At 38.8% G+C, this 25,061-nt stretch overlaps 1 protein-coding gene across 4 annotated transcripts; it reads left to right on the top strand.

The window, feature by feature from the left end:
• On the top strand, positions 1-24,026 carry LOC103718018 (glutamic acid-rich protein-like). 4 transcript variants are annotated; one of them, XM_008806644.4, is made up of 12 exons: positions 1-564; positions 732-786; positions 1,606-1,657; positions 2,623-2,718; positions 4,650-4,788; positions 12,689-12,814; positions 12,949-13,002; positions 14,617-14,663; positions 15,070-15,177; positions 22,367-22,418; positions 23,028-23,078; positions 23,305-24,026. In XM_008806644.4, the coding sequence occupies exons 4-11, from the start codon at positions 2,623-2,625 to the stop codon at positions 23,045-23,047; spliced, it is 642 nt and encodes a 213-aa protein (XP_008804866.2). In that variant the 5' UTR covers positions 1-564; positions 732-786; positions 1,606-1,657; the 3' UTR covers positions 23,048-23,078; positions 23,305-24,026. The 4 variants fall into 4 exon arrangements, with proteins under 4 accessions (XP_008804866.2, XP_008804867.2, XP_008804865.2 ...); XM_008806645.4 differs by having other exon boundaries at positions 23,470-24,026; XM_008806643.4 differs by having other exon boundaries at positions 23,170-23,934.
• The last annotated feature ends 1,035 nt before the right edge of the window (positions 24,027-25,061 follow it).

Consider the following 25,061-nt stretch of genomic DNA (forward strand, 5'->3'; position numbering starts at 1 on the left):
GAGGGGGAGAAAACCCTGTTCTTTCCGTCCTTTCCGTGCCGGCGCCCCCACCGCCACCGAGCCCTTCCCCTCTCGCCTCTTTCCTCCCTCCACCCCCTATTTTCATCTCACCACAAGCCAGAACCCTTCCGGCACCCCCTCGCCGATCCGCCAGCTTCTCCTCCACCTTTGCCATCTCTCCCACGCTCTCTCTTTCCCACGCTCTCTCTCTCATCTTTTCTTTTTTCTTCCCTTTTTCTCTTATTCCTCTTCTTCTTCTTCTTCTCCCTCCCGAACTCTCTCTCCTGCCAAGCTAAAAAGAAAAGAGAAGAAGAAGGGAAAAGAAACCCTCCCGAACTCTCTCTCCTGCCAAGCTAAAAAGAAAAGAGAAGAAGAAGGGAAAAGAAAGAGAAGGAAAGGCTTTCTCTCTCTTTCTCTCTCTCTTTCCACCCGTGTGTGTGCTAGAGGGTAAAGGGATTTTCCCTCTCACTCTCTCTTGCTCTTTCTCTCTATTTGAGCTAGTCCTAGAGGAGTCTTTAGTGTGCCAGCTCTCACTTCCCACCCTGTGACAGGATACAGAGAAAGGTTAGTGGCGTAAATCCCTTGTTATGATGATAATTAGTGTAGAAACTGAGATTTGAAAATTTTTGAAAATTTTAGGAAGAATTTTGAAATTTTTGGGGATTTTTAGATATTAATTTTAAATTAGTGTGCCACTGATTTGGTACATGCATGTGATTTTGGATTTCTAGGTCTTGAGGAACCCTAGGGAGATGCGTAGATTGCTGGGTCATTGACATCTACAAGGTAACATTTTCACTTTATATTAATTAACTAGAATTAGTTGGAAATTTTCTTGTCATTAAATGATACAAATTATGATGGAAAATTCAATTTAATAGTGAATGAAATCCTTGTAAATATTGTTAATTAATTGATAATGGCAGTTTTGTTATTAAATTGTATGATGGTACCTATTATGATTGAATCAAGAATGTAAAAGCTTGAACATTGCATAATTGATTGTACATTTTAAAGCAGTTTAATAAAGAAAAGAAATGCTCATATATATATATATATATTTATATGTATCACCTAACTCTCAGCCCTACTGTTTATGGGTCCGGACTTGATTGTATGGTAATCCCTGCCACAAGGGTGATCGTGGTGATATTCTGCCATAGGGATACAGTGTGGCGACCTCGCCACAGGGGTGATTGTGGTGATCCCTGCCACGAGGGACATCGTGGTGACCGCACCACGGGGTAATTGTGGTGATACTTGAGTAGCAGGGGTATAAATGCACCATAGTAAGGGCTGTAGAGCTAAAAGAATTGGATACCGAGGTTCAAGTATATAAATATGAGTATGATTATGATATTGGACACTAATTGGACTCCGATATGCTGTATTGTTTCTTTATCGACATATGATTGAAATGATGACATGTAATTTTGGTGTTTGGCTTTTATTGATAATAAATGATATGAACAATACTTGTAAAGATGTATCATATCCGATGTGATTTAATTGAATTGCATTATTAATACAACTCGAACTAGTTTATAAAGTGTACTTGTTACTTACTGAATTGTGATGCTCATAATCTTCACCTATGTTTTTCAGATCTAAGGTCCAAAGGCTAGACTTGTATTGGCATTTTGGGGAGATATTAGAGGTAAGGCCATTCTTGTTGATAGTAAAACTGGTTTGTTTAGTATATGTATATTATAATATTTCTGGATGATGCATAAATAGCTTAAACACTATAAGTTGGGATTGTAAAAATTTAGAAGAAGAAACTCTATGGTATGACTTGTGTGGCATATATAATATATGTGATATTATGGGTCCATAGTTTAGTTATTATGATATTCACTGCCTCATGTATGTGAATTTTATAATTTTCAGATTATATTGAACTCATTGACAGGTGGACTTGCATGCTTATAGGGTCCGTCTTTGTGAGCATGCGGTGGTTGTTTACGCCCTCGAATAGTGATTCTGGGGTTGAAGGTGTGACATCAAGTCGGTGTTGCGTCTAACAGACATCTATTGACCATCTTCGCAGAACATAAAGCTATCCAAAAAGTTTTTGAAATCTGCCTCCCATCACAGTAGATAAGTCCTTGGGTGTATTTTGAATCAAGATTTGCCGTACCGGTACCGGACCCCGTACTGGTGCCACACTAACATAGTGTTGGTACGGTATGGTATGGAATTTTTTTGGCATATCGAGGGTTGGTACGTCACCGGTACCGTTCAGTTCGATACGTTCAGTACCGTCCGGTTCGGTACGGTATGACATACCATGGTTTCATTATTCTCTAGGGTTTGCTTTTCAGATTTGGCATCAAAGAACACTCTCTATTCTGCTTCATATTTGTTCTCACATGTGCCTTGAGCTCATCTCCATGGTGGAGATTCAATAGATAATAATAACAATCTAGTCATAAGGTTCTCTGCTATTCTGCATTCATATGCATTGCTCTTGTTGTTTCTTTCTTTTTCTTTTTTTTTTTTAATTTAGAAAACATTTTATGTGTTCAGAGGGATGCTGAATTCTTTTTTTTAGTTATACATATTTATTTTCTTGGGCAGATCTTCACACACGGTTGAATTCTTGTTTTCTTCTTCTTACAGATGGCATTTAGAGGCCGTGGTCGGGGTAGAGGTCGGGGTAGAGGTGCACTTTATGACACTCGAATTGCTCACCATGTGCCTTATGATGATTTTCCGGTTAGTTGGACTTATATTCAATGATTCTATTAGGTCATTATTTTCACTAATCTAGTAGCAAAAGCTTACCGAGTTTTTCCACCCTCATGCTCTTAGATTTAATTAAAAAAAGCTTCAATATTCTTCTACGAAAGGGGCTAGGTTATTTTTTAAGAAAATACCTAAATATTATAGCTGGCAACTAATATTTAACCCACTCAATCATGGACAAGTTATGTATACAATGAATCTGGTTCTGCTTCATTGGTCTTCTCATTGCCACTAACCACATTCCCATGTCTCGTCTTTTCTGCTTCAAAAAGAAGTCCTTAATTCTTCCTAATCATCGACCTCACCCTCCTTGATCAGTCTTACTTTTTAATAATCGGATTTGATCTGATGCTATGTGCTAATCGCTTTAACAAGATACGAGTGCAGCCTTTGTTTGTCCCTTATCGTCAGGATACATTGCTGCAATATATGCTGTAGCAAAAGAGAAGTGATCTCTCTCTCTCTTTCTCTCTGTCTCTCTTTCTTACCTCTTATCTCTGTTTCAAAACTTAGGGTTTCATTGATTAACCTCAAGAAGGCCTTAATCAAAGGACCAGGTGTCTAGGGAATTGAATCCGTGTACAGCTGAATTCAACATTTTTATCAGATCTAAGTTGTGTTTGGATAGGCCTGACTTCAGTAAAAGGTTTAAATAGTTTGGGTATGGTTGATCGTTGCCAGACCTAGACCTAGCCTACTTGCATTCTTAAAACCCTTAACGAGAAGGAGCTTCAATGTTGGAGCTTGAAGGAATAAAGTCAAGTATGTTGTTGAAATATGAAACTATCCTTTTTCTAATGTATCAATTGCTTGCAGGTAGATTGGTATCAAGTGCGTTCATTTAAAATTTCAGTAAAAGATTAATAGATCATAGACTATTGAAGGAGGTGTTTAACAACATTCTGCAAGAGGGGTACAAGTAGGAAGCACCATATGGATAGCTTGCAAGTCAAAACTTCTGATCCTCTTTGACGAAGAAGGAAATAAGTTTCTTTTGAATTTATTGTATATTTGGGTCTTCTTTGAGGAAATTCTTAGTGTTGGTTTAGTTGTCCTATTTTAAGTAATAATAATGTTTAATGGTCTTATTTTGGATTTATATTTAGTTTCTGCAATGCTTAGTGGTCTTTCTTATATTTTGTTCCATGGGATACCAAATTATTATTTAGGATCGGTTTTGGGTGTCAAAATTGGAATAACTCATATACATTAAGTGTTTGTGAATGTATGCTGCTATATCAAGGCTTGATAAAAATGAATTACATGGCCAGCCATAACTTTACTCCTTGACTACGTCCATTCCGCCACCTCCCTTCAGATCCTACTCAGAAACAAAGTCTTGGTTTCTTAATTGTTCTTCTGACTGCAAAGGTTGATCTCACTGGACTCCTGAAGTCCGATCTATTACTGCTTCTGCTATATGACAATTATTTCCACCTATAAACCCCTAATTTACCATTGTCACATGAAAGATATCAATAACGTTTCTTAATTTTTCCATCAAGTAGGATATTGATTTTCAAACAGGTTTACCTGGAAAACTAGTCAGGGTTAATAAGTTTTTAATTATTTGCACTCTATAGAAGACTTCCACATACTGAATGCCATTTTAAGATATTCTTAAAGTAGATAGTTGAATAGTTAAATAGTTGGATATTCCTTTTAGTTTCATTGTGTATTAGGATCTGATTTATTTTTGATTGAAGAAAGATGGACTGGCTAGATTTTTCAAATAAAATTTTAGACAAACAGTTGGCCAGAAGATAATGGCTAATACTCAGTCAATCCATCAGAAATTTCTTCTGAAGGATAACATAGGAGGCATGATTTTTTGGAAAACATATAATCTATGCATGATATGGGTCTTAGTGTAGTGCATGATAGTTAATGCTGTTCTGCAGGAAGATGTTAGTTTGCCTGATGCACCTAATATTAGTATTATACCAAATGAGGCAAAAGCACTTATAGCTTCAAAAGTACGGTTGGAGAATTTTTGGAAACACTCTTCCTATTACTTGCAAGAGGCAGCTCCCAAAACAAGTAAGATTATATTTTGAATCTCTTTTTGTTTCTTGCATTCTTTAGCCCATTACTATTTCAATACCAAACTAGTAAACTGTTATGCAATGTAGAAAAAGTATTTAATGTTAGAATTCTCAAATGTGCCTAAAAGTGAGATTTATTGTTATTGTTATCTCACTGTAAATTACGATAAACTATTTTTTGAGGCAACTTAAACCGCAAACATTTTATCGATTCCACAATTTAGTATTATGAAGTAGGAGGAGGTGTACAAGTGCATCATAATGCAAGCATATGGAAGCAATATCTCAAAAAACCATTTAGAATAGGAAGAGAGTGCTCCAGTAATTTTCTTGGGAGATTTTTCTATGCGCTTCAACACCCTAGATTAAGGTATGCTATGCCAGTACTAGGATCCTTACCGGTTGCCTGGCGGTATGGTACGATACGGCATTGTGTCGTTTCATTTTGGGCCTGTGCGGACACAAGCAAAGCTAGCGAGGGAGGGGGAGAGGGAGAAGGAAAAAGAGAAAGAGAGAGAGAGAGAGAGGTTGGGAGGGAGGGAGGGGGACAGAGGGAGAGGGAGGGGGAGAGGGATGCCAAGACAGGGAGAGAGAGAGAGAAGGCTTTCGAGCCCCTATGTCCTTCAGCCACATGTCAATAGGGCCGATGCCCCCGTTTCAAGTTTCGAAACTGGGGCATTTCTCTTTCTTTTGATTTTTTCTTAAAAGTAATGTCAGCACCAAGGAGATGGGCCCCAAAAAATAGGGGTGGATCCCTTGTTTCGTTTCGAAATTAGGGCTTCACCCCTATTTTTGTGTGGCCAGAGGAGATGGGGGCTCTCCCTCCCTCCCCCCCCCCTCTCTCTCTCTCTCTTCCTCTCTTTCCTTTTCCCTCTTCCTCTCCCTTCTTGGTTTTCTCGAACCGAGGGGCATAACCGTGCCGGTCCGCTCTCAGTGCAGTTTGGGATGGTACCACCTTCCATGCCCTAGATAGAAGTTTCCATGTACATATGTACAGACATAGGTACAAGTATGTATGTAAGCATGTAAATTTGTATTTTTGTTTCTCTAAGATAATTTCATTTCATGACTATTATCCAGCTGATTTTCTAGGTACGTAATTTGTTTTTTTGGTTCATCATATAGTTCATTCATTTTTATATAGAACTTGTATTCTATAATGGGCAGGCCTTGATGCAATGGTATGGTTGCTCTATTTTGACCTGGTTGTCATGGGTTTGAAACACAGAAGTAGTTTCTCTGCATGTGGGGATGAGGTTGCATATATTTGACCCTCCCCAAAAACAGTTTCTCTACACGTGGGGATGAGGTTGCGTACATTTAACCCTCTCCAAACCCTGCAAAGATAGGAGCCTCGTGCACTAGGACACCCCATTTTTAGAACTTGTAATTCATGTTTGTTTTGTGATCAGGTTGGTATGCATATCTATATTCTTAACTTGTGAGATATTTTCATTGTTGTTTAACATAAGTGATTGAAGTCACAATAAACCATTTTTACGCACAACTTATGTAGATATTTATTTTTTAAACCGGCAGCCAGGCATGCAAGTGTAATGCAGAAATGTTCTATGGAACAAATGAAGAATACAGGCCATTCTTCTAAGTTTTACGATATGGTTAAAAAGGGTAAACATCTGGTTCTATGAAGCCTTGAAGTGTTAAGGGGTGGTCATATAGCTTAATTCCGAGGAAGTGAAATTGAGGTGTGAGACCTGAGTCCGAGTCAAAATCTGCGAGGTAATTTGGCACAATTGGAGGGACTCCCCTGCCCCTGCGGGGAAACAAATATAGTCCTTCAAGACTGAGGACAATGCACTGATTTGAACTATTAATTTACAAGTAAAAATTGGAAATCATTAGAGGATTTTACTAAGCCATAGAAGGATAATTGGGTAAGTGGTGTGAAGGTGTGGGAATGAATTTTCTGTCAAAGAATGCTAAGAAGGATATCCTAGTACTACTAATAACCACATACAAGCAATTTTTTAACACAATGGTAGACCTCTCGTGTGATAGTTTGTTACGGACTATGCAATATTTCTTAAGCATAGCAAGTTTTTGGCACATTCTTACATACTACATAGAGTCCCTCAGTGTCTTGATTAGTTTCATAGTGCATTCTTTGTTAGTGATTTGCAAGTTTGAGTTCGAGGAAAAAGACACTAACATACTAAATGCAGGCTTATCTGTATAATGTAAAAATAAGGGTTGCAGTGACCCATACTATATTTTATCATGTCTTTTTTGTCTATTTAGAATTGACTTAGTTTTCTTTTATCAACAGATTATGTATAATGCTTGCATTCTTTATAATCCAACCATTAAATCCTATCTATATCAAGTAGGGGTGCAAATGGGTCGGGTCGCCGACCCTAGAGTTGGGCACTGGGCCGGGCCGCCCACGGCCCGGCACGGCCCGGCACGAAGCGGGCCGTGCCTGGCACGGCCCGCTTGCTACAGTGCCGGGCCGTGCCTGGCACGGCCCATTTGAGAGGGCCGTGCTGGGTCACAGGGTACTGGCCCGCGGGCCGAGCCTGGCACGGCCCGCTTTGGGCCTGGGCCGGCACGGCCCGTTCTAGGCCCGCGGGCCAAGCACGGCACGGCCCGCGAGCCAGCCCGGCACGGCCCATAAGGGCCTGGGCCGGGCTGGCCCGCGGGCATGGCACGGTCCGGGCCTGGGCCCGGCCCGGCCCAATAAAAATTAATGCTTCATAAATTTCCTAAAAAAATTAATAAATATTGAAAACTAAGGATTTATGAATATAAAGCCACCTTAATGGTGGGGGGTTTGGCATAGACCCCTACCAGTTTATTAATTTAAATCAAAATGGTACATGAAGGGAGGTTTGGACCTTGGTCTGACCTCTAGAATACAATAAGAAACTAAGAAAGGGCCGAGGTTTGGACCTTGGTCTGACCTCCAGAATACAATAAAAATGTACAATTATAAAAAATTAAGAAATCTTACTAATCATCAGTGAATCAGTATTCAGTCTTCAGTCTTCAGTCTTCAGTAGTGTTTGTATCATCATCATCAGAGGATGTTGTATTATGTCCACCTTTATCTTGAAGTCTTGCCTCAGCATCCAACCAATCCTTGAAGCAGAGAAGCATCTCCACCGTTTCGCCCGTCATCCTACTTCTCTTTTCGTCAAGAACACGCCGACCTGCACTAAAAGCGGATTCCGATGCTACCATGGACATCGGCACAGCTAAAATATCGCGTGCAATTGCAGACATAACAGGATATTGATTTCTAACACTCTTCCACCAAGATAATACATCTAGATTCTCTATTTGATTTTCATCATATGCAGACTGAAGATCATTTCGTAAATAAAATTCTAGTTCACTACTTAAAGATGAAGAAGATGAAGAGGAACTTGAAGCATGTGTGTGTCTTCTCTGTGCAATGAATGAAAAAATAGATGACGAACGAGAACTACTAGAAGAAGAAATAGAGGTTTGTATTTGTGTTCTAGATCCACGAATTTTTTATCATATATAGCATAAATATCATAAAGAAGTTGTTTTACCTCATCTTTAGCAGATTCAGAATCTTGATTCATATTTTCAGAATATGCATCAAGTAAAATTAGCACGCCATTTAATTTAACTCTAGGATCAAATACAGCAGCTAAGTTATGCATAGGACATATCTTGTCCCAATACTCATTCCATTTAGATTCCATTAGGTCAATAATAGGCATTAAAACATCATCATATCTATGTTCTGCAAATTTTTGACTAATTATATATGCTTGTTGTAAAAATGAACATGAAGTAGGGTAATAAATACCAGAAAGAACATTGGTAGCATTATAAAAACTAAGCAAAAAATCTTCCAAAATTTTTTCTTTATTCCAATCAGTTTCAGACAATGTAAAGCCTAATCCACGATCATTAATATATGCACTTAATAAGTTTTTATATGGGTATGCATCATGTATCATGCTATATGTGGAGTTCCAACGAGTAATTACATCAAGTTTAAATTTTTTAAAACGTTTACCATGATTTATGCATAATTCCTTAAATTCTTGAAGTCTTGATCTTGAAGCATGAATAAAAGAAACTGCATTTCTAATTTTTGAAATCACATCTTGAATCATGCCCATGCCAGCTTGAACAGAAAGATTTAAGATATGACATGCACATCTAATATGCAGTAAATTTCCATCTAATATGGGATGCAATGAGTCTTTTAATAATGCAACAGCAGAATTATTATTAGATGCATTATCAAAAGTAATAGACATAATTTTATCATTAATATTATATGAACATGCAGTTTGATAAATAATATTTGAAATTTGTTGCCCAGAATGTGGAAAATCAAAAGCACGAAAAGCAAGAATACGTTTATTTAATTGCCAATCATTATCAATATAATGAGCAGTAATGGCAATAAAACAATTACTACCTACAGATGCTGACCAAATATCAGAAGTTAATGAAATTTTTACATTTAAAGTAGAAAGTGTTTTAATTAAATTTTGTTTCATTGCTAAAAAGTTGGTCATAGCTACTCTTCTAAATGTACGCCTACTAGTTCTTTTGTAAGCAGGTTGTAGGTTTAATTGAACATATTCTTCAAAATTAAAAGATTCACATAAACTAAAAGGTAATTCATCCTTAACTATCCATTTTACAAGTGCTTTTCTTTGATTTTCATGATTATATGCAAAATTACCTACAAGTAATCCCCCTTGTATATTAAGGGTACTTTGAGTTTGAGCATGAGAATCATGCATCCTATGACTTTCTTGATGTCTTTTTAAATGCCCTGTTCCCCCACTACTACTACAACTATAAAGTTTGGCACATTTTTTACATCTAGCTTTCCAGACTCCATCAACCATAACTCTATCAAATTCATTCCATACAGCACTAGTCCTCTTACGAGAAGAGGTTTGATCTTCACTCGGTTCACCAGTTCTAGAGGAACTAGGAACATGGGGTTGGGGATTAGTTTCTTCTCCCTCAGAAACAGGAATGCCAAACTGACTTTCCTCAAAAGATGACATATCTATGATTAATTCAAAAAATAAAAACTAATCGCAAGGAGGAAATGAGTAGAGGGTCGGAGGGCAGAGGCAGAGCCGAGATTCCGAGCTTCCTCTTGTGCTCTCAACAGAAGCGACCTTCTCTTCTCAACAGGAACCTCCTCTTGTGTAGCACTTGAACAAACTAAAAATTAAATTGCTAGAAGAGCACTTTAGAAGAGAGAAATAATAGCAGTAGAGAAGGAGAGAATGAGAGGTTTGGTGTGGTGAGAATGAGGGAGGAATGGGCTATTTATTGAAGCCCAAAAATTTTTTTTCCCAAAATACCCCTCAATTCAGTCGTTATTGGACTGTTGGGAGGGGTAAAATGGACTTTTTCCCGAAAATAGCCGTTGGAAACGGCTATTTTCCTCCCCCCTCTCCAGAGGGGCCGTGCCGGCACGGCCCGTCTGGAGCCGTTGCGGGCCGTGCCAGGCACGGCCCGTTTGAAGCCGTTGCGGGCCGTGCCTGGCACGGCCCGTTTACGCCCGTTACAGGCCGTGCCTGGCACGGCCCGTGGCGTGCCGTGCCCGGCACGGCCCGTGGCGTGCCGTGCCCGGCCCGGCCCGCCAATAGACGGGCCTGGGGCCGGGCCGGGCTGGCGTTCCGTGCTGGACGGGCCGTGCCAGGCACGGCCCGTTTAGTCCTTTGGCCCGGCCGGCCCGGCCCGTTGCCCAACACTAGCCGACCCGAGGTCCCCGACCCGACCCCAACCCAACCCAGTTTCTTGTTCGGTCCTAATTTTAGATCCAGACTCGACCCATTTGAAGATCGGGTTGGGTCTATGGCTACAATTTTTGACCCAATGGATTATTCATGTCGGGTCGAGTTCATATATAACCCAGACCCGACCAAAAAATTTGGGTTCGGTTTAGGTCCTAGGTTTAGGTTCAGATTCGGGACGGCGCCAACGCCAGAGCAGAAGAGAACGATGTCGTAGCCTTTGGCGTGGCCCGTGACCTTGTCAACGACAACGTTGCAGTCCTTGATGGGTCTGTAAGGATCGAAGGCCTGGGGAGGGTCTTGCATGTGGCGTCCCAGCCGAGGCCGTGGACGAAAATCTTGTAGTGGGAGACATCGCGGTTAGCGACAACGTGGATGCGAGCAAGGAGGTCCGAGTCAGCAGCGGCGACGTCGAGGAGAAAGCCGATGAGCTGGTCCTTGGTGTAGGGCTCCAGGAGGCGATGGAGGCGGTCGGGGGTGGGCAGGCCAGAGGAGTTGTCATCAGAGACCCCATTGCCACCTTGGCCTCCGGAGGCGCTGCTGCTTTCGGCTCCGAAGAGGATGAGGTCATGGTCGTGGGCGGTGGCGGGGTGGTTCTGCTTCTTCTTGGGCTTGAGGCCAAGCTTGCGCCTCTTGTTGTTTCGCTTGTTACGAACCTTCTTTGCATTCGACTTTCCCATGGCTGGATGGGTTCGAGAGAGAGTTAGGGTTAGGGTTAGGGTTTTGGAGACAAAGGTGGGGGAGGGAAGGAGAGGGGAAACAAGGATGATTCGATTAGCGTTCGTAAAATGGGGGGCTAATCTGAAGGGCTTGCGAGAAGAGTTGGAGCGACTTGGGCCTCGGTACTCGTTAGTCCTCACGAAATAGGACTGTCAGAGCGATTTTTTCTGCGGGCTGCGGCTTGTGGGCCCAAATGGGTAATCTGGGTTTGGGTCGGATCGGGTCGTTGGGTAAACGATCCAAAATTTACCCAAAAAACAACGGGTCAGGTCCGGTCCGGGTCGGGTCGAGATTTGGTAAACCCAGACCTGATCTGAAAAATAGAACGGGTCCAATTTTAGAACCCGACCGGCCCCACGGGTCCTCTAAAATGGGTCGGGTCGGGTCGGGTCATGGGTCAACCCGACCTATTTGCAATCTTAATATCAAGTATCTATCAATTTATACAATGTCAGCTTGTTAGATTTTAATAAAAATCTAAGTCAAAATCTTGTGTTTGATTTTAAATTCCAACTTCTATTTGGTATTTTCAGGACATGGTGTAGGGGGAGCGGTAAAAAGGTCCCATATGGACAATAAATGCCTGGGAATTAATAAAAATATCTGCTCCATTTTGTTAATTATGTGTCACCACTGTCATCATCACTTAAGCCTTATCAAACTAAATTGGCCTTTTTCTATTTGTTTGTCATCAATTCTAAGTTCAGGAGGCTCCATTGAAGGACCGGGCAGATTTATACAACCAAGTATGACTGTCAACCTGATGTCAGCCCTCTAAGAATTTGTGTTGAGTTCATGACCAAGGCACCATTAGGTAAGAGGACTTGCCATTAATCCTAGAAGGCTAGTCCTTGAGTAGGTAGGTGTATCTTATTGCTTGTGATTTAAGCTCAAGCAACTAGGCATTAATGTTTTGCTGGACTTGGAAAGCCTAAATACAGAGCAATGATGACAGGACTGATGTAGGGAACTGATTTCTTTTGCTCTTGACAAAGTTTGGTGGTTTTGTGTATGTGTGAGCGAGAGATATAGAGATTGGTAAACTAATTTTGTACTGATTCTTTGTTGCATTGCAACCTTTTTACGGTGCACTTATTTTTTGGGTCTTTCTAATGTTTCTTATACTTTTGTGAATTCAAATCCTCTGTTGTTATCATGTCTGCTTGGTTTTACTTACAATTGATCTCATGTGAGTGTTCCAGCTGAATTACATAATCAGTTTGCTGGTATTGTTAGCATATAAAAAACCTATTTCACATCATCTGACCCACTTGTCATGATCTTTGGCACTTTAGATTATTATTATAATATTGCTGTTACTTGTTTATCCATATCGCTTTTGCATATTTTTCTTGTCATTTCTGTTGACGTCTTATTTATCCTGGTGTTTTTATTTGTTGTCAGAAAGCCAACATGCAGAGATAGAGCGGTTTTCTGACAGGTTCAAGACAACGAAGCATTCAAAACGTGAATCTCTTGTGGATTATCTAAAACTAACTCCTTCAAATTTCCCTCCTGAACTAATTCATGGTGGGTGATCTGTGTGCCCTCCATTTATGTAGTTGACTGTAAAAAGTTGTGATTTTATTTGGAAGAACAATTAATGTTCTTATTTTTAATAACTCATCTTTCAAGATTAATTAGTGATATGGTCATAATTTCAGGTTCAAGAAGAGTGCAACATGATAGTAAGAGATTGCGATGGGATCATGATTCAGGTTTGATGAAAATTAATAGCCTTGAAGATGTTGTCCCTTCACTTTCATATTTTTGCTGCAATGTTTTTGTATGTGCATTCTGTGAAGGTTTTGAATAGGTGTTTAATTCTAGTATAATGTCTTGCAGTCAAACTTAGCCCTATATCACGCTGATTCATCGATCATATATTATGTCTAACGCAAGTTGATATATATATTTATTGCAGATGATCTTTAGGTGATGTTAGCTACTTCTTTTTAATTTTTTTTATTAAAATAGGTGCAATTTTAATTTTATGTAGCTCTTTAGGTGCATTTTTTACTAATTTTAGTTTCTTGATAAAATATAATATCTTTATTAGGCATTTGTGTACCTTATCATGAGTTATGAAGTAGGCGAGCACTTAAATCCCCTGCTATAATGTAGAATGTGATTATTCTAAGTCTTTAAGTACTATTTGTTGCCGCCACATTTTGATTGATATACAACTTCATAGGGTGGGCTTGGGGCAATGGTAAGATTGCTTTATTGTGACCTAGGTGTCATTGGTTCGAAATACGGAAACAATCTTTCCGCATGTAGAGGTAAGACTGTGTATATTTGACCCTCCCTAGATCTCGAAGTAATGGGAGTTTCATGCATTGGGACACCCTGTAACTTCATTTCCACCGTGTCAGCGAGATTACTTGAAACATAAATAACCTACTTAATTTATTGTCAAACAAAAAGATTTGAGCTTGCTGTTTTGAATCACAAGGAGGCCAACTTTATTAGTGGACTTTAGGAGCATAAATTGGCATTGGGATGCACTTCATGCATATTTTGCTATCGAATACAATAATTGTTGAAGGTTGCTTCCAAGGTTCACCATTTTGTTATCGGTTTCTGTACCAGTACCATTTTATTACAGTGTCAGTACGCTTGGTATGATATCTGGTTCGCCGTACCGAGTGTCGGTACATCCCTTTGTAACGCATACCAGTTCGATATCGTTACGGTAAAGCACAGTCGGTACGCGCTGATACGGACTGGTACAGCTTGGTTGTTTCCTACATCGTATTTATCATTTCGTAATCACTTGAATGCTGTTGATTCAAGTATATTAGTGGCGTGAAATCATTGTTATTCCTAACTGGGCCTAGATGTTTGTGTTATTCGGATTGAGATATCTTATACAATAAGTTGTTGATGATGACAAATTGCTATTTGGATTTTCTTGAGCTGTTTTGGTTGCATACTATTTAAAAATTTACTTGTGCCTCTCTTTTTGAAATTCTTGTGTAACAATAATTAGTCAATGCCTTAAAGGTGTGTGTACTTTCAAAGTTGAACTCCATGGTATGTGCAGGTTGATTTTGACTCCATCCAAATGTGTTGTTAAATTCTGTTACTTTTCTTCTTTGTATTTTATTGTTTAACATTATTGAGTTATGGTACCTTCTTCCCCTTCTTTTGTGCACTGTCATTTAATTTGTTGGATTTCATGATGTAGAATATTCATGTTACTTTAGTATTCTTTTTCTACGTTGTCCTTGTCTGTTAATCGTAACTGAATGGAATAATATTGCAGGCAACTAGTTTTTGATATCATATTAAAATTGTTCTTACTTGGATTTTTGTGCTTTACTATACAGATGAACGATTGTTTGATGATTTTGCAAAGCTTGAAGAGACATACAAGGCAAGTAGCAGCATTTCTTAATATAATCTTTTGCTTCATTTACACAATTTAAGTATATGATATCTTGCGACAAGTTTTGTTTTAATATGTTTGAGTTGTACTTTGGAAAGTGGCTAGCCCTATAATTAATTATTTTACTACCTCATTGTGCTGCCAAAAATAACTTTCCTCAATTTCTTATTGAATATTTTGCAAGTTTTTGTCTTTACTTTCTTCTTATAGATGTGGGTTAGAGGACATATGCTGGTAAAAAAGTGGAGCTCTGTCACAAATGCTCAGTGTTTCAAGAACTACTTTTGGCAAATTAATTATGGACTTGCCCGCTTTTTTCTCTTTTTTCTTCCTTTGTACCTGCAATTTATCTTTTTTTACTTTTTGTTTTAAAAATGCTTGCTGCAATTATCAGGGAAGAGATGAGAATGTGGTACAGGAGAAAAAAGGTGATAGTGAAGAAGAGGAAGATGCAGAAAAAGAGGTGGAAGAAGAAAGCACTGATGATGATGACTATAATCAGGTTAGTATGTCAGACAATGACTTTGCTGTTCTATAGTCTGTGTTACTGTCTATAAGTTGTTTATGAACTTTAATGAAAAAACTTGCAAATGATTCCTTCTACACTCACACACGTACATTGATTGTTTTATTTTGTCTATTTTTTGTTCTATACATTTAAAATAATTCTCATGTAACAGACAATGTAGAGGATGGATGGATGTTAGGTGGGGCTAGATGGGGCAACTATTTGGCTTGACCATGTACCCTATGTTCGCCTAAGGAGAGTTAGTGGAGGTGGATTTTTAGTGGGCTCTCTCTTTCTCTCTCTCTCTCTCTCTCTCTCTCTCTCTCCAATAACCCTTGCTTCTCTCTCTATCTCCATTCATCATGATATCCCTCATCATGCCTCCAGCGACTCTCTCTACCTCTCCTCTCATCACCGCCTCATCATAGCCTCCTCTGTTAACGTGCCTCTCTCCACCCCTCTCCATCACTGTGGCTCTCTCTTTCTTCCCTATCGCTGCCATCCGTTGGTGCCCTGGTTCCCTCTCTCTGGCTCGAGAACCCATCTGCTATGGACATTGAGGATCCCAGCACCCTATAAATTAGGGATCACCTCCAAGCAAAGAGATCACATCTTGAGTGGTGGATCTGCACATCCAGATAAGTGAACAACTATGCTTTTTATAGAATTTTGTCATAAAAAAGAGAATACATAGAAGAATATGTTGCATTCTAATCCCAAAATATATGTGATGGGGATGGATTTCGAGTCTACACATGGTGAACAAAAATAATATTCGAGCCTTTGGATTGTCTTGGATTACCTAGAACCATGATGGGAGCTTTGCGCATATTATCAGCAATATTGGAGTTTGGCAAGTTTTGGGTCTTAGCATCATTTTTTATTTTAATTATTTTTTTTCTGTTTTAGTTAATGTTCTATTTAGTATAGTGTGAAAAGGATTGAATTTAAGTGACTAGTTTAGTCACATGCCTTACTAAAGAGTTAAAAGTGCATTTTAGGAATTAAATAGTGGCGGATTACTGTTCACGGTAGCATGAACAGAAATGCTACAAATCGTAGCTTTTAAGGCCTCTTTATTTTAGGGTTCTTTTTTGACATTGTATGCAGAATTTTTCTTCAATGAAATTAAGGTTCTCTTACTCTTCTCTTTAAGTGTGTGAGTTCATGGATTATGGCTATGGAGGCCCTAGGGAGTCATTTACAACCGAATTGGTGGGATATCGAATTGTTTTATCTCCTTCGTTCTCTGTAATATCTTCTTGCTGTTTTTCTGTTTTCTTTCGTTTCTTTTCTTTTCTTTGCTTATGCCATATTATAGTCTAAAGTAAACATCCTTCTGTCTAAGATCTGCCGTATCGGTATCAGATTCTATACCAATTTCATCCTATTACAGTGTCGTTACGCTTGGTATGGTACCTGGTTCAGCATACCAAGTGTCGTTACGCTCTGTACCATGTGCCTGTTCAGTACCGGTATAGTACGGTATAGTCGGGTATGCATCGGTACCCATCGGTACGGCAAATCTTGCTTGTACCCTTGTTGCTGTTCCCTCATAGCAATCACTCTACAATCAACAATCAGCATCTATTTCAGACCTTGATTTATCCAAAGCATGATCTGTATGAATCCAATCAGATCTGCAACTTCTACAGATCTGTCAACCTCTTGCTTTGGTTCTGGAAAACCTTGTAATAAATCAGCAAATCCTAAACCTAGCCCTTAGAGGGCATCGATTCCTATTACAACTAAGAAGGCCTTGGATCTTGGATTATCATACATGATCTACAAGCAAGAAATGGGAACAGATTGGATCTGGACAACAATTGTAGCGTATCATCTAGGCTATGAAAAACCATTGCTTTGCATCCTTCAAAGAATTCTGGTAGCTTTCAATACTTTTGTTGCAAGATCATATGCATTATTTGTGAAAAGCTATTGCCCTAATGTGATTTCAACTAATCCTATGAGATGGGGTGTCCCGGTTTCTCCATGGAATAGGATGCCCTGCTGTCCCATCCCATCCTAATGGCGGTCCCGATACATGCCCTCCGGCTCTCTCCTCTTCTTCTTTCCTTTCTTTCTTTTTCTTCTTTCATTCCTTCCTTCCTTCCTTTCTTTTTCTTCTACCTTCTTTTCTTTCCTTTTTCTTCATCTTTTTCTTTCCTTTCTTCCTTCTATCCTTTCTTTCTTTCTTTCTTTTTCTTCTCCCTTTTCTTTCTTTCATTTTTCTTCTTCTTTCCTTTCACTATTTCCTTTTCTTCATATTTCGTTCCTTTCTTTCTTTCCTCTTTCTTCTTGTCTCCCAATGTAGATGGGTTTCAGAGTCCCGACCTCGTCCTGGTCTTGTTTTCTTATAAGAACAGGATGGGACTGCTGGGGTGCCTCTGTCCCGCCGGGATTTTGATTTCAACAAGTGGCATTTAGGCATCTATATCAAGCATATTCTTTGCATTAGAATAGCTTGTAAATTGAGTCCTAAGCTTGGTAGTTTCTTAATTTTAATTTCGGATTGTTGTTTAGTATTGCATAGCATCATATTTTCAGATATTTACATCCATATCATTTAGTTTATATATATTTAGTTTATATATATATCATTGTTGTTTCTTAATTTTAATTTCGGATTGTTGTTCCCTAGGGTTGTCTTGTATCAAATTTTCATATCAAGGTATTCATTAAGCTACCATGTTCTCTTATTGTGGCTGATCCAATTTTAGAAGCATATTTGATTATGAACATGTCCTTGATGAAGGTTTCACTAGAGATGTTGAACCACACGAATTTGTGGATTGGGTCATAGATTGATACGATATGGCTGACCAAATTTAAGTCTGCTTCGCCAAGACAAAACTATAAGGTCGAGCCTACATGTGGTGGAGAGGCATAGAAAATAAGGGGATTCGTCGAGGTCATGCTCCTATTGTTAGTTGGGAAGTGATAAAGAAATCATTTAAGGAAATGTATTTGTCGACCTACCACAAAAAACTTCTGTTGTTAAACATCAGAAAAAATATGGCCAACCTATTTCTAAAATGACTCCAAGAGAAGAATTTGGAAAAAGTAGAAAAAATGTCTCAGTTTTCAATAAACAAGTTGGTGAAAGATCTTGGTTGTGCGCTAGAAGGCTTGCAAAAATGCAATGCAAACAAATATGTCAAGCACCTCATGTTTAAGAGTATTGTCAGACATGTCTCAATTAAAAACCATATCAAAGTACCTTCAGATCAAATCGGGATACAAGGTAATAAAGACAGCATCAAATCCTTCCATGTGGCAGTGGAACTGAAAGAAGAGGCAAAGGAGTTATCTAAAGAATTTCATAATGAACAAGATCCTAAAGACAGTGGAACAAAAGATTGTCATGGAAGAAGCTTACCAAGCTTCCCATTTTAAGGAATATTTTAATGAAGTAAATGATAATGAGGTTATAAACTTTAAAGATTCTACTATGATGTTAGAAGAAAAGGTGACACCTGTTGCTGATCCATCAGAAGAAGGCTGTTTGGATGCTGAATTTCCTAAAGAACTAATGATCCTCATAAATTTAATGGACAGATCGCCTACAAGTTCTGTCAAACCTTGGAGAAGTAGTCACCTTACAAGAAGTACATGCAGATTATGGCATTTTTGTTTAATGTAACATTGTGAAGAGCAAGGCTAACATGAAAGCTAATGAAACTTGGGCTGATTCAAAGCAGGTCAAGATTTACTTTATCAAGAACAAATATGTTTGATTAGATGACGTCAATTGGAGTTTAAAACCTACTCATGATGTCACATGACATCCAGTAGTTGGTATCCATCACTAGTTATCATTGAGATGAGGAATCAATAAAAGTAGCTTCAAATTTGACCTCACTTCAGGCGAGTTTGTCCACAACAAGGTTTGCCTTATCGGTAGGTACTGTACCGGACGTACCATACCGTACCGGTACGTAGACTTGTACCATACCGACACTCATATACCTCGCCATCTTGTACCATACCGCATACTGATACTGTAATAGAATGGTACTAGTATGAGGTCCGGTGCCGAAATGGTGAATGTTGGTCCATAGAGTGGAAGTGAATGACGAAGATCGAAAACATGTTATGGTGCATTGAAGCAAAGTTCACCGTCTCGGTACCGGTGTCGGTATGGTATGGGGCGGGACTTTTTTGGTGTACTGAGTGTCGTTATACCATCCGTACTGGATACTAGTTTCGAACCGGTATGGTACGGTATGCCCTGTACAGTCTGGTTTAGGCTGGTACGACGAACCATGTATTGAAGTGCTGCAACATGGGATTTTTCTTAGATATAATTATAGTTATCATTTTTCTATTTTTTATTTTCAGTTATTTTTAGATTTTAGTACATCTTTTAGAATCGAAGGTCAAGATTAAGAGATGTCATATTTTAATTGTTAGCTTGACAAGACCTATTTACTGTAGCAGTACTTTTCATGACACTGTTCATGCTACAGTGAACAATAACCCTACCTTATTAGGGGCAGATTTGGGACTTAAAAATAGAGTCGAATTACGATTTCTTTTTTGTTTTATAGAAGGGACTCTTATGTAGATTATGAATGGAAGAATGGAGTCTTTGGTTTTCTTTACTCTTGTGGTATGATTTTGCAATGGAGGTGTATGGCCTTCAAACCATAGGTGGGATCTCAACGTCCTGGAGCGAGTCCGGTATTATTTTTTCTCTCCTTTCACTACTTATACTAACTTTAGTTTTATCCTGTTCATTATTTTCTCTAGCCTCTTTGTTCTATTATCGCTGCTGACCCTTGTAGCTTGCAAACTGAATAACACAGCTATTCCTTTGCCATTGTGCCACTGCTAGCCATTGATGGAAGGCCAACAACCACCTCTTAGGGTCTATTTTCAGGTCAGATTAAGGCTGTTGTCATAACAGGCCTAGTTCTGGTACGAGCCTACCAACCTTCCATCACAACCTATAGACAATCCCTGCAAACCCTAACCTTGCTGCTTCCAACACCATTAGTTTTTCAGATATATAGTATTACAGAATCATATCTACTGTTACCATCTTTCTTGTTTCTTCTTTAATCTATCCTTATGATCCACCAACATATCCCTCTTTCTAGCCAAAAATACAGCTAATTGCTTTGTTGTATTAACCCAAAACTTACTACTTAGGGCCTGTTTGGATGGTCGGGCTGAAAATCCTAAAGGATTCATGGATTGTGCCAGTACAACTAGCAAGATCATAGAATTACAGGTTGGTCTATTTTTCTTCCTATGGGATTCGGGCCGGCCCACTCCAAAGTTATTCCTAGGTATTTATGAATATAAACCAAGATCAAACTATAATCCTATGATCATGCTAGTTGTACTGGCACAATCTACGAATTCTATAGGATTTTCTGCCCAATCATTCAAACAAGCTCTAAGTCGGAATTTCCAGTAACCTATAGGTTTAACCCTTGCTCCCCTAGATCTGATATACTTCTACTGTCTAGACTCTTACCTTGGTTTGGTTAGGTTGCATGGCCTTCCTAAGACCAATGTCTTAGATAGGGATGAAAAGTTCATGACCTATTTCTAGAAAAAACTCTGGAAAATGTTCAACATGACACTCCACTACTGCATGCCATCCCTAGACTGAACGGGAAGACAGAGGTGGTAAATGAGTAGAGGAGATCGTCTAAGATGTCTTATAGTGGATCATGTGTCTGGTTGGAATTAGGTGCTTCCCGTGGCAGAACTTACTACAGCTCCTTCAATCGGTCTACAAGTCAAACTCCATCTGACATTGTCCCGGGTTTCCAGCATAGGGTACCTGTAGATCTAATTCCCCTACCTGTTGCATCTAGAAATAGTGATTTAGCATATTCATTTGCACATCATATGTATGATTTGCTTGCTGAAATTCACTATAAAAAAGCATTGAGCAATGAAACCTACAAATCTGCAGCAGATGTACATCGTAAGTACTGAGAGTTTGTAGAGGCAGACATGGTGATCGTTTGAGACCATTCGGAGAGGTTTGCCCCCAGGAACCTTTGAGAAACTGCATGCCAGAAGGATAGGTTGCAAAGAATTGATGTAAATGCTTATGGTTTGGATCTTTCTAAAGACATGGGTGTCTACACTCTTCTGGGTGCCTGCAGATATACCTTTTGAGCCTTTTCCCTGCCTTTCCGATTACTTCTACTGCTGCATCTTCTATATCTCCAAGAGATTCGGTGTCTACACTCCCATAGCTTCCCACTCCATCTCTCCCACCATTGGGGATGAAGGAGGATGAGCTTGAAGACATCATGGATGAGTAGATAGTTTCTACCAGCACTTGTGTATTTCAGAAATACTTGGTCAAGTGGAGAGGATGCCTAGATTCAGACAGCACATGGATTGAAGTTGATGAGCCACCAAGGCTTAACATGGAGTTGCTTGGGAGAAACTGCAGCCTTTATTTGTGGGAGGCGAATTTTTTGAAGCCACAGAGAGTTGATGGGGATTGGGATGGATTTTGAGTACCCATAAGGCGCGCAAAGAAACATCCGAGCCTTTGAATTGACTTCAATGACCTGGTGCTGCAACAAGAGCTTCACATATATCATCACTATTATTGGAGTTTGTTGAGCTTTTGGTCTAAATGTCATTTGTTTTTTATTTTAATTATCCTTTCTGTTTTAGCGCATGTTTTGTTTGGTATAGCATGAAAAATGCTGAATTTGAGAGACTAGTTTAGTCACGTGTTATTAAAGAGTCAAGAAATAATTAAATAAGGGATGGTACGTTACCATTTACAACAGTATAGTGTGAACAATAATGCTATAGTGCCTTTTTAAGGCCTCTCTGTTTTAGGATATTTTATGGATGTTATATGCAAAATTTTTCATTAACGAAATCAAGGTTCTCTTTCTTCTTTCTGTGTGTGAGGCATGGAATATGGGTGCGAGTCCTTAGGTAGTGATTCCCAACCAAATAGGTGTGAGATCGGTTTTCTTTATCTTCTTCTTTCTTCTAGATGGTATCTACTGGCCATGTTTCTGTTTTCTTTTTCTTTTCTTTGTTTCTACCATATCACAACCTAAAGCAAACACACTTCTAATTCCTCATAGCAGGCATTTTACAGCTGGCTAGCATGCTAGCATGCATGTAATATCTTTCCTTTGCATGGCTTGAAGAGCATAAGTCTGACTCTTTCACTATTGTTTTACAGAACATAGATTTTGACGATGATGAAGATGATTGGAACATGGAAGAACAGGAACGTAAGTGTCGTGTGATAGCCATATTTCTTTTCCTGAATTGATTGCAAGAACTCCTTTAAGACATGATTTTGTTTTCCTCACCTTCAAAAGCAGTACTCCTAGTATAGCAGAAACTCCACTCCAGTCCTTTTAGCTCCAGTTACAATGTATTTACAAAAATACTCCTTGTTAAAGTGATGTATGCAATCCTCTCTTTTTTCTCTCTTTCCCTTTTCGGATCATCAGCTTTTTCTGATTCCTTTCTTGAAAATTGCTTCACCACATTTATCTCTCTTCCTCTTTTTAATGAAAACTTGCTCTTTTTTCTTTTCTTTTTTCTTTTCTTTTCTTTGTTTCTTTTACACTTAATACGTAGAAAACATGTGTCACATGTGCTAAATAGTGGTCTGAGTAAAGCTTATAAGGATGGGCAATTCTCTATTAAGGTTTTATAAATTGCTAAATAGAATAGGTGGGGAGTCCTGTATTTTATCAGATATCTGAGCTTGAGTTGACTTATTGTGCTAAAATATTTCCCTGTCCTTTATTTATTTATTTATTTATTATTTGACTGAAAATTGTTATTCAATTGAATAATTCTACAAAGTCTGGCTTTTCCTGATGTCTCAGATGAAGATACGTATGAGTAAGGGGCATATTATGCAACTGGATGTTGGGACGGTGCGTAATTTCAGATCATCTTTTTCTTTTTTTTTGACCCTTCTTTTTTCGAATAAATGGTTATTTCTTTCGGTTATGTGTAATTTGTCAGCTAAAGAAGTGGGATTATTCTTTTGATGTATCATGTCATCAGGCTCAAATGTGTAAATTTCTACTTATTATCATTTTTGAAGGATAAGTTAATTCACCTTGGAAAAAATGTAATTTTAACTATTCCATTGGTCAGCTAATCAAGAGTGTGCATGTAATCTGGTTTTGCCTGGGGAGGTCTTCTTTCTCCGCCTCTCTCTTTCCTTGTGACTGCTGACTGTTACAATAAAATATTAAGGCACAGGCCTCCGCACCTGGAAGATCTTATCAGGCCAATAAGAACTTTCAGCATCTAAAACAGGTTCCAAATGCTTCAGAAGTGCGATCAATTCATGGAATTCCTCAGTGCAAACCATTAAAGCTTCAACTTAGTTGCGATTGAGTTCATGGTTCTACCAAACAAGAAAGTGGTCTGATGCTGATGTGCTTCCAACTTCATGTTCCTGGTTACTGTAGCAGTTGGATAACTAAATGTTATTATGAAGTTTGCATGAGATGTCAGCGATGAACTTTTGCAGAGACATAAATCCACAGGGACTAGACCATATTTTAGAGATTATGGCCAAAATGGTCTTATGGTGTGTGTTAAGTAGCATTGCAAGCCAAGATGGAGAACAATTGGTTGTCTATATTGCAGAAGCCATATGTTGTTAAGCTTTCTTTATTAGAGTTTCTTGTTCCATTTTGTGAAACTATAGAGATAAGAAATTTGACAGGATGAATAGTTGACACTTCGGTATTAACTTAGGGATTGACTCTTTATCTCATTGACGCCGTGTTGGCAAATGCCTGTATTGCATTGGATTGCTTGTATACGTAATAACATTCTGCCTAAATAACTAGGAAGATCTTTAAGCATATACAATAACAATGCTTTAGATAGATTTGTTGCACCATGAAGACAGACAATTGAGTGGGTGAACCAAACTCACTTGGCGGAGTGGAGCTAGGAAGGTTTCTTGCTGCAGTACAGTAAGCATGCATCATGGTATCGGAGATACTTCATTGGAGAAGTATTAAATTTTATGTTTTACATGAAAATACATTTTAAATTACAGAATTGGTTCTGTTGTGCTAAGGACCATGATGAGGGCAATGATAGAAGTACAAAATCTTTGAAGGAAAACTTTTATTTCACTGTTTGAAGGCGTGGTAACCATGCAATACAAAGAATTTCAAAAGGTAATAATTCTAAAAGAAATGTGCTCGGTGCATGCACTTAAAAATGTGTGTGCGTGCGTGCCGAAATATAAAAATGTAACATTTATGGCTTTCTAAATATGGAGCAGTCAGTGAAATCAAATAGGAAATCAAATATTATTATTTATTTTGCAGTTCTTAAGAGCTTAACCAGAGCTACTCAATTGTTACAATTTGTGCCACTCATAACTAGGAAAATGTGATGTATCTTGGTAAGTTCTGGTTGCGGGCTTCCAATAACATTTCTGATTTTGATATGAAGCATCAAAGATTTGTCATGCATCAAGAACCTTGTGCTTTACGGCATCTTATTAGTGATAGACAAAGGCTATTCAAAAGAATAAAATAAAACAAATAAATAAACAGAGACCTGCATTTTAGCTTATGTTCCTCAACAGAAAGCATGACAGAATATCATATCAAATTTTCCATATCAGACCAGTGGATTCTCTGCCGAGTCTTTCCTCCTGTTCAATAGAGGGAGTACAGTTGATAAAAGATGCTGCAACAGCTATTTAATATCTTTCTACTACATGAAACAAGACTATCTTTTAGAATAGCTGCTTATCCTATGTATGGACTAGTTCTGTTCCATGAGAGACCTCAAAATGTCAGAATCTATGGCAGTTACGAAGGTTCTAGATTGATTGAAATGGTACTTCCTACCATTACGGGTTGGCATGCAATGATAAT

Source organism: Phoenix dactylifera, chromosome 8, assembly GCF_009389715.1.
Source record: "Phoenix dactylifera cultivar Barhee BC4 chromosome 8, palm_55x_up_171113_PBpolish2nd_filt_p, whole genome shotgun sequence".
Lineage (NCBI taxonomy): Eukaryota > Viridiplantae > Streptophyta > Magnoliopsida > Arecales > Arecaceae > Phoenix > Phoenix dactylifera.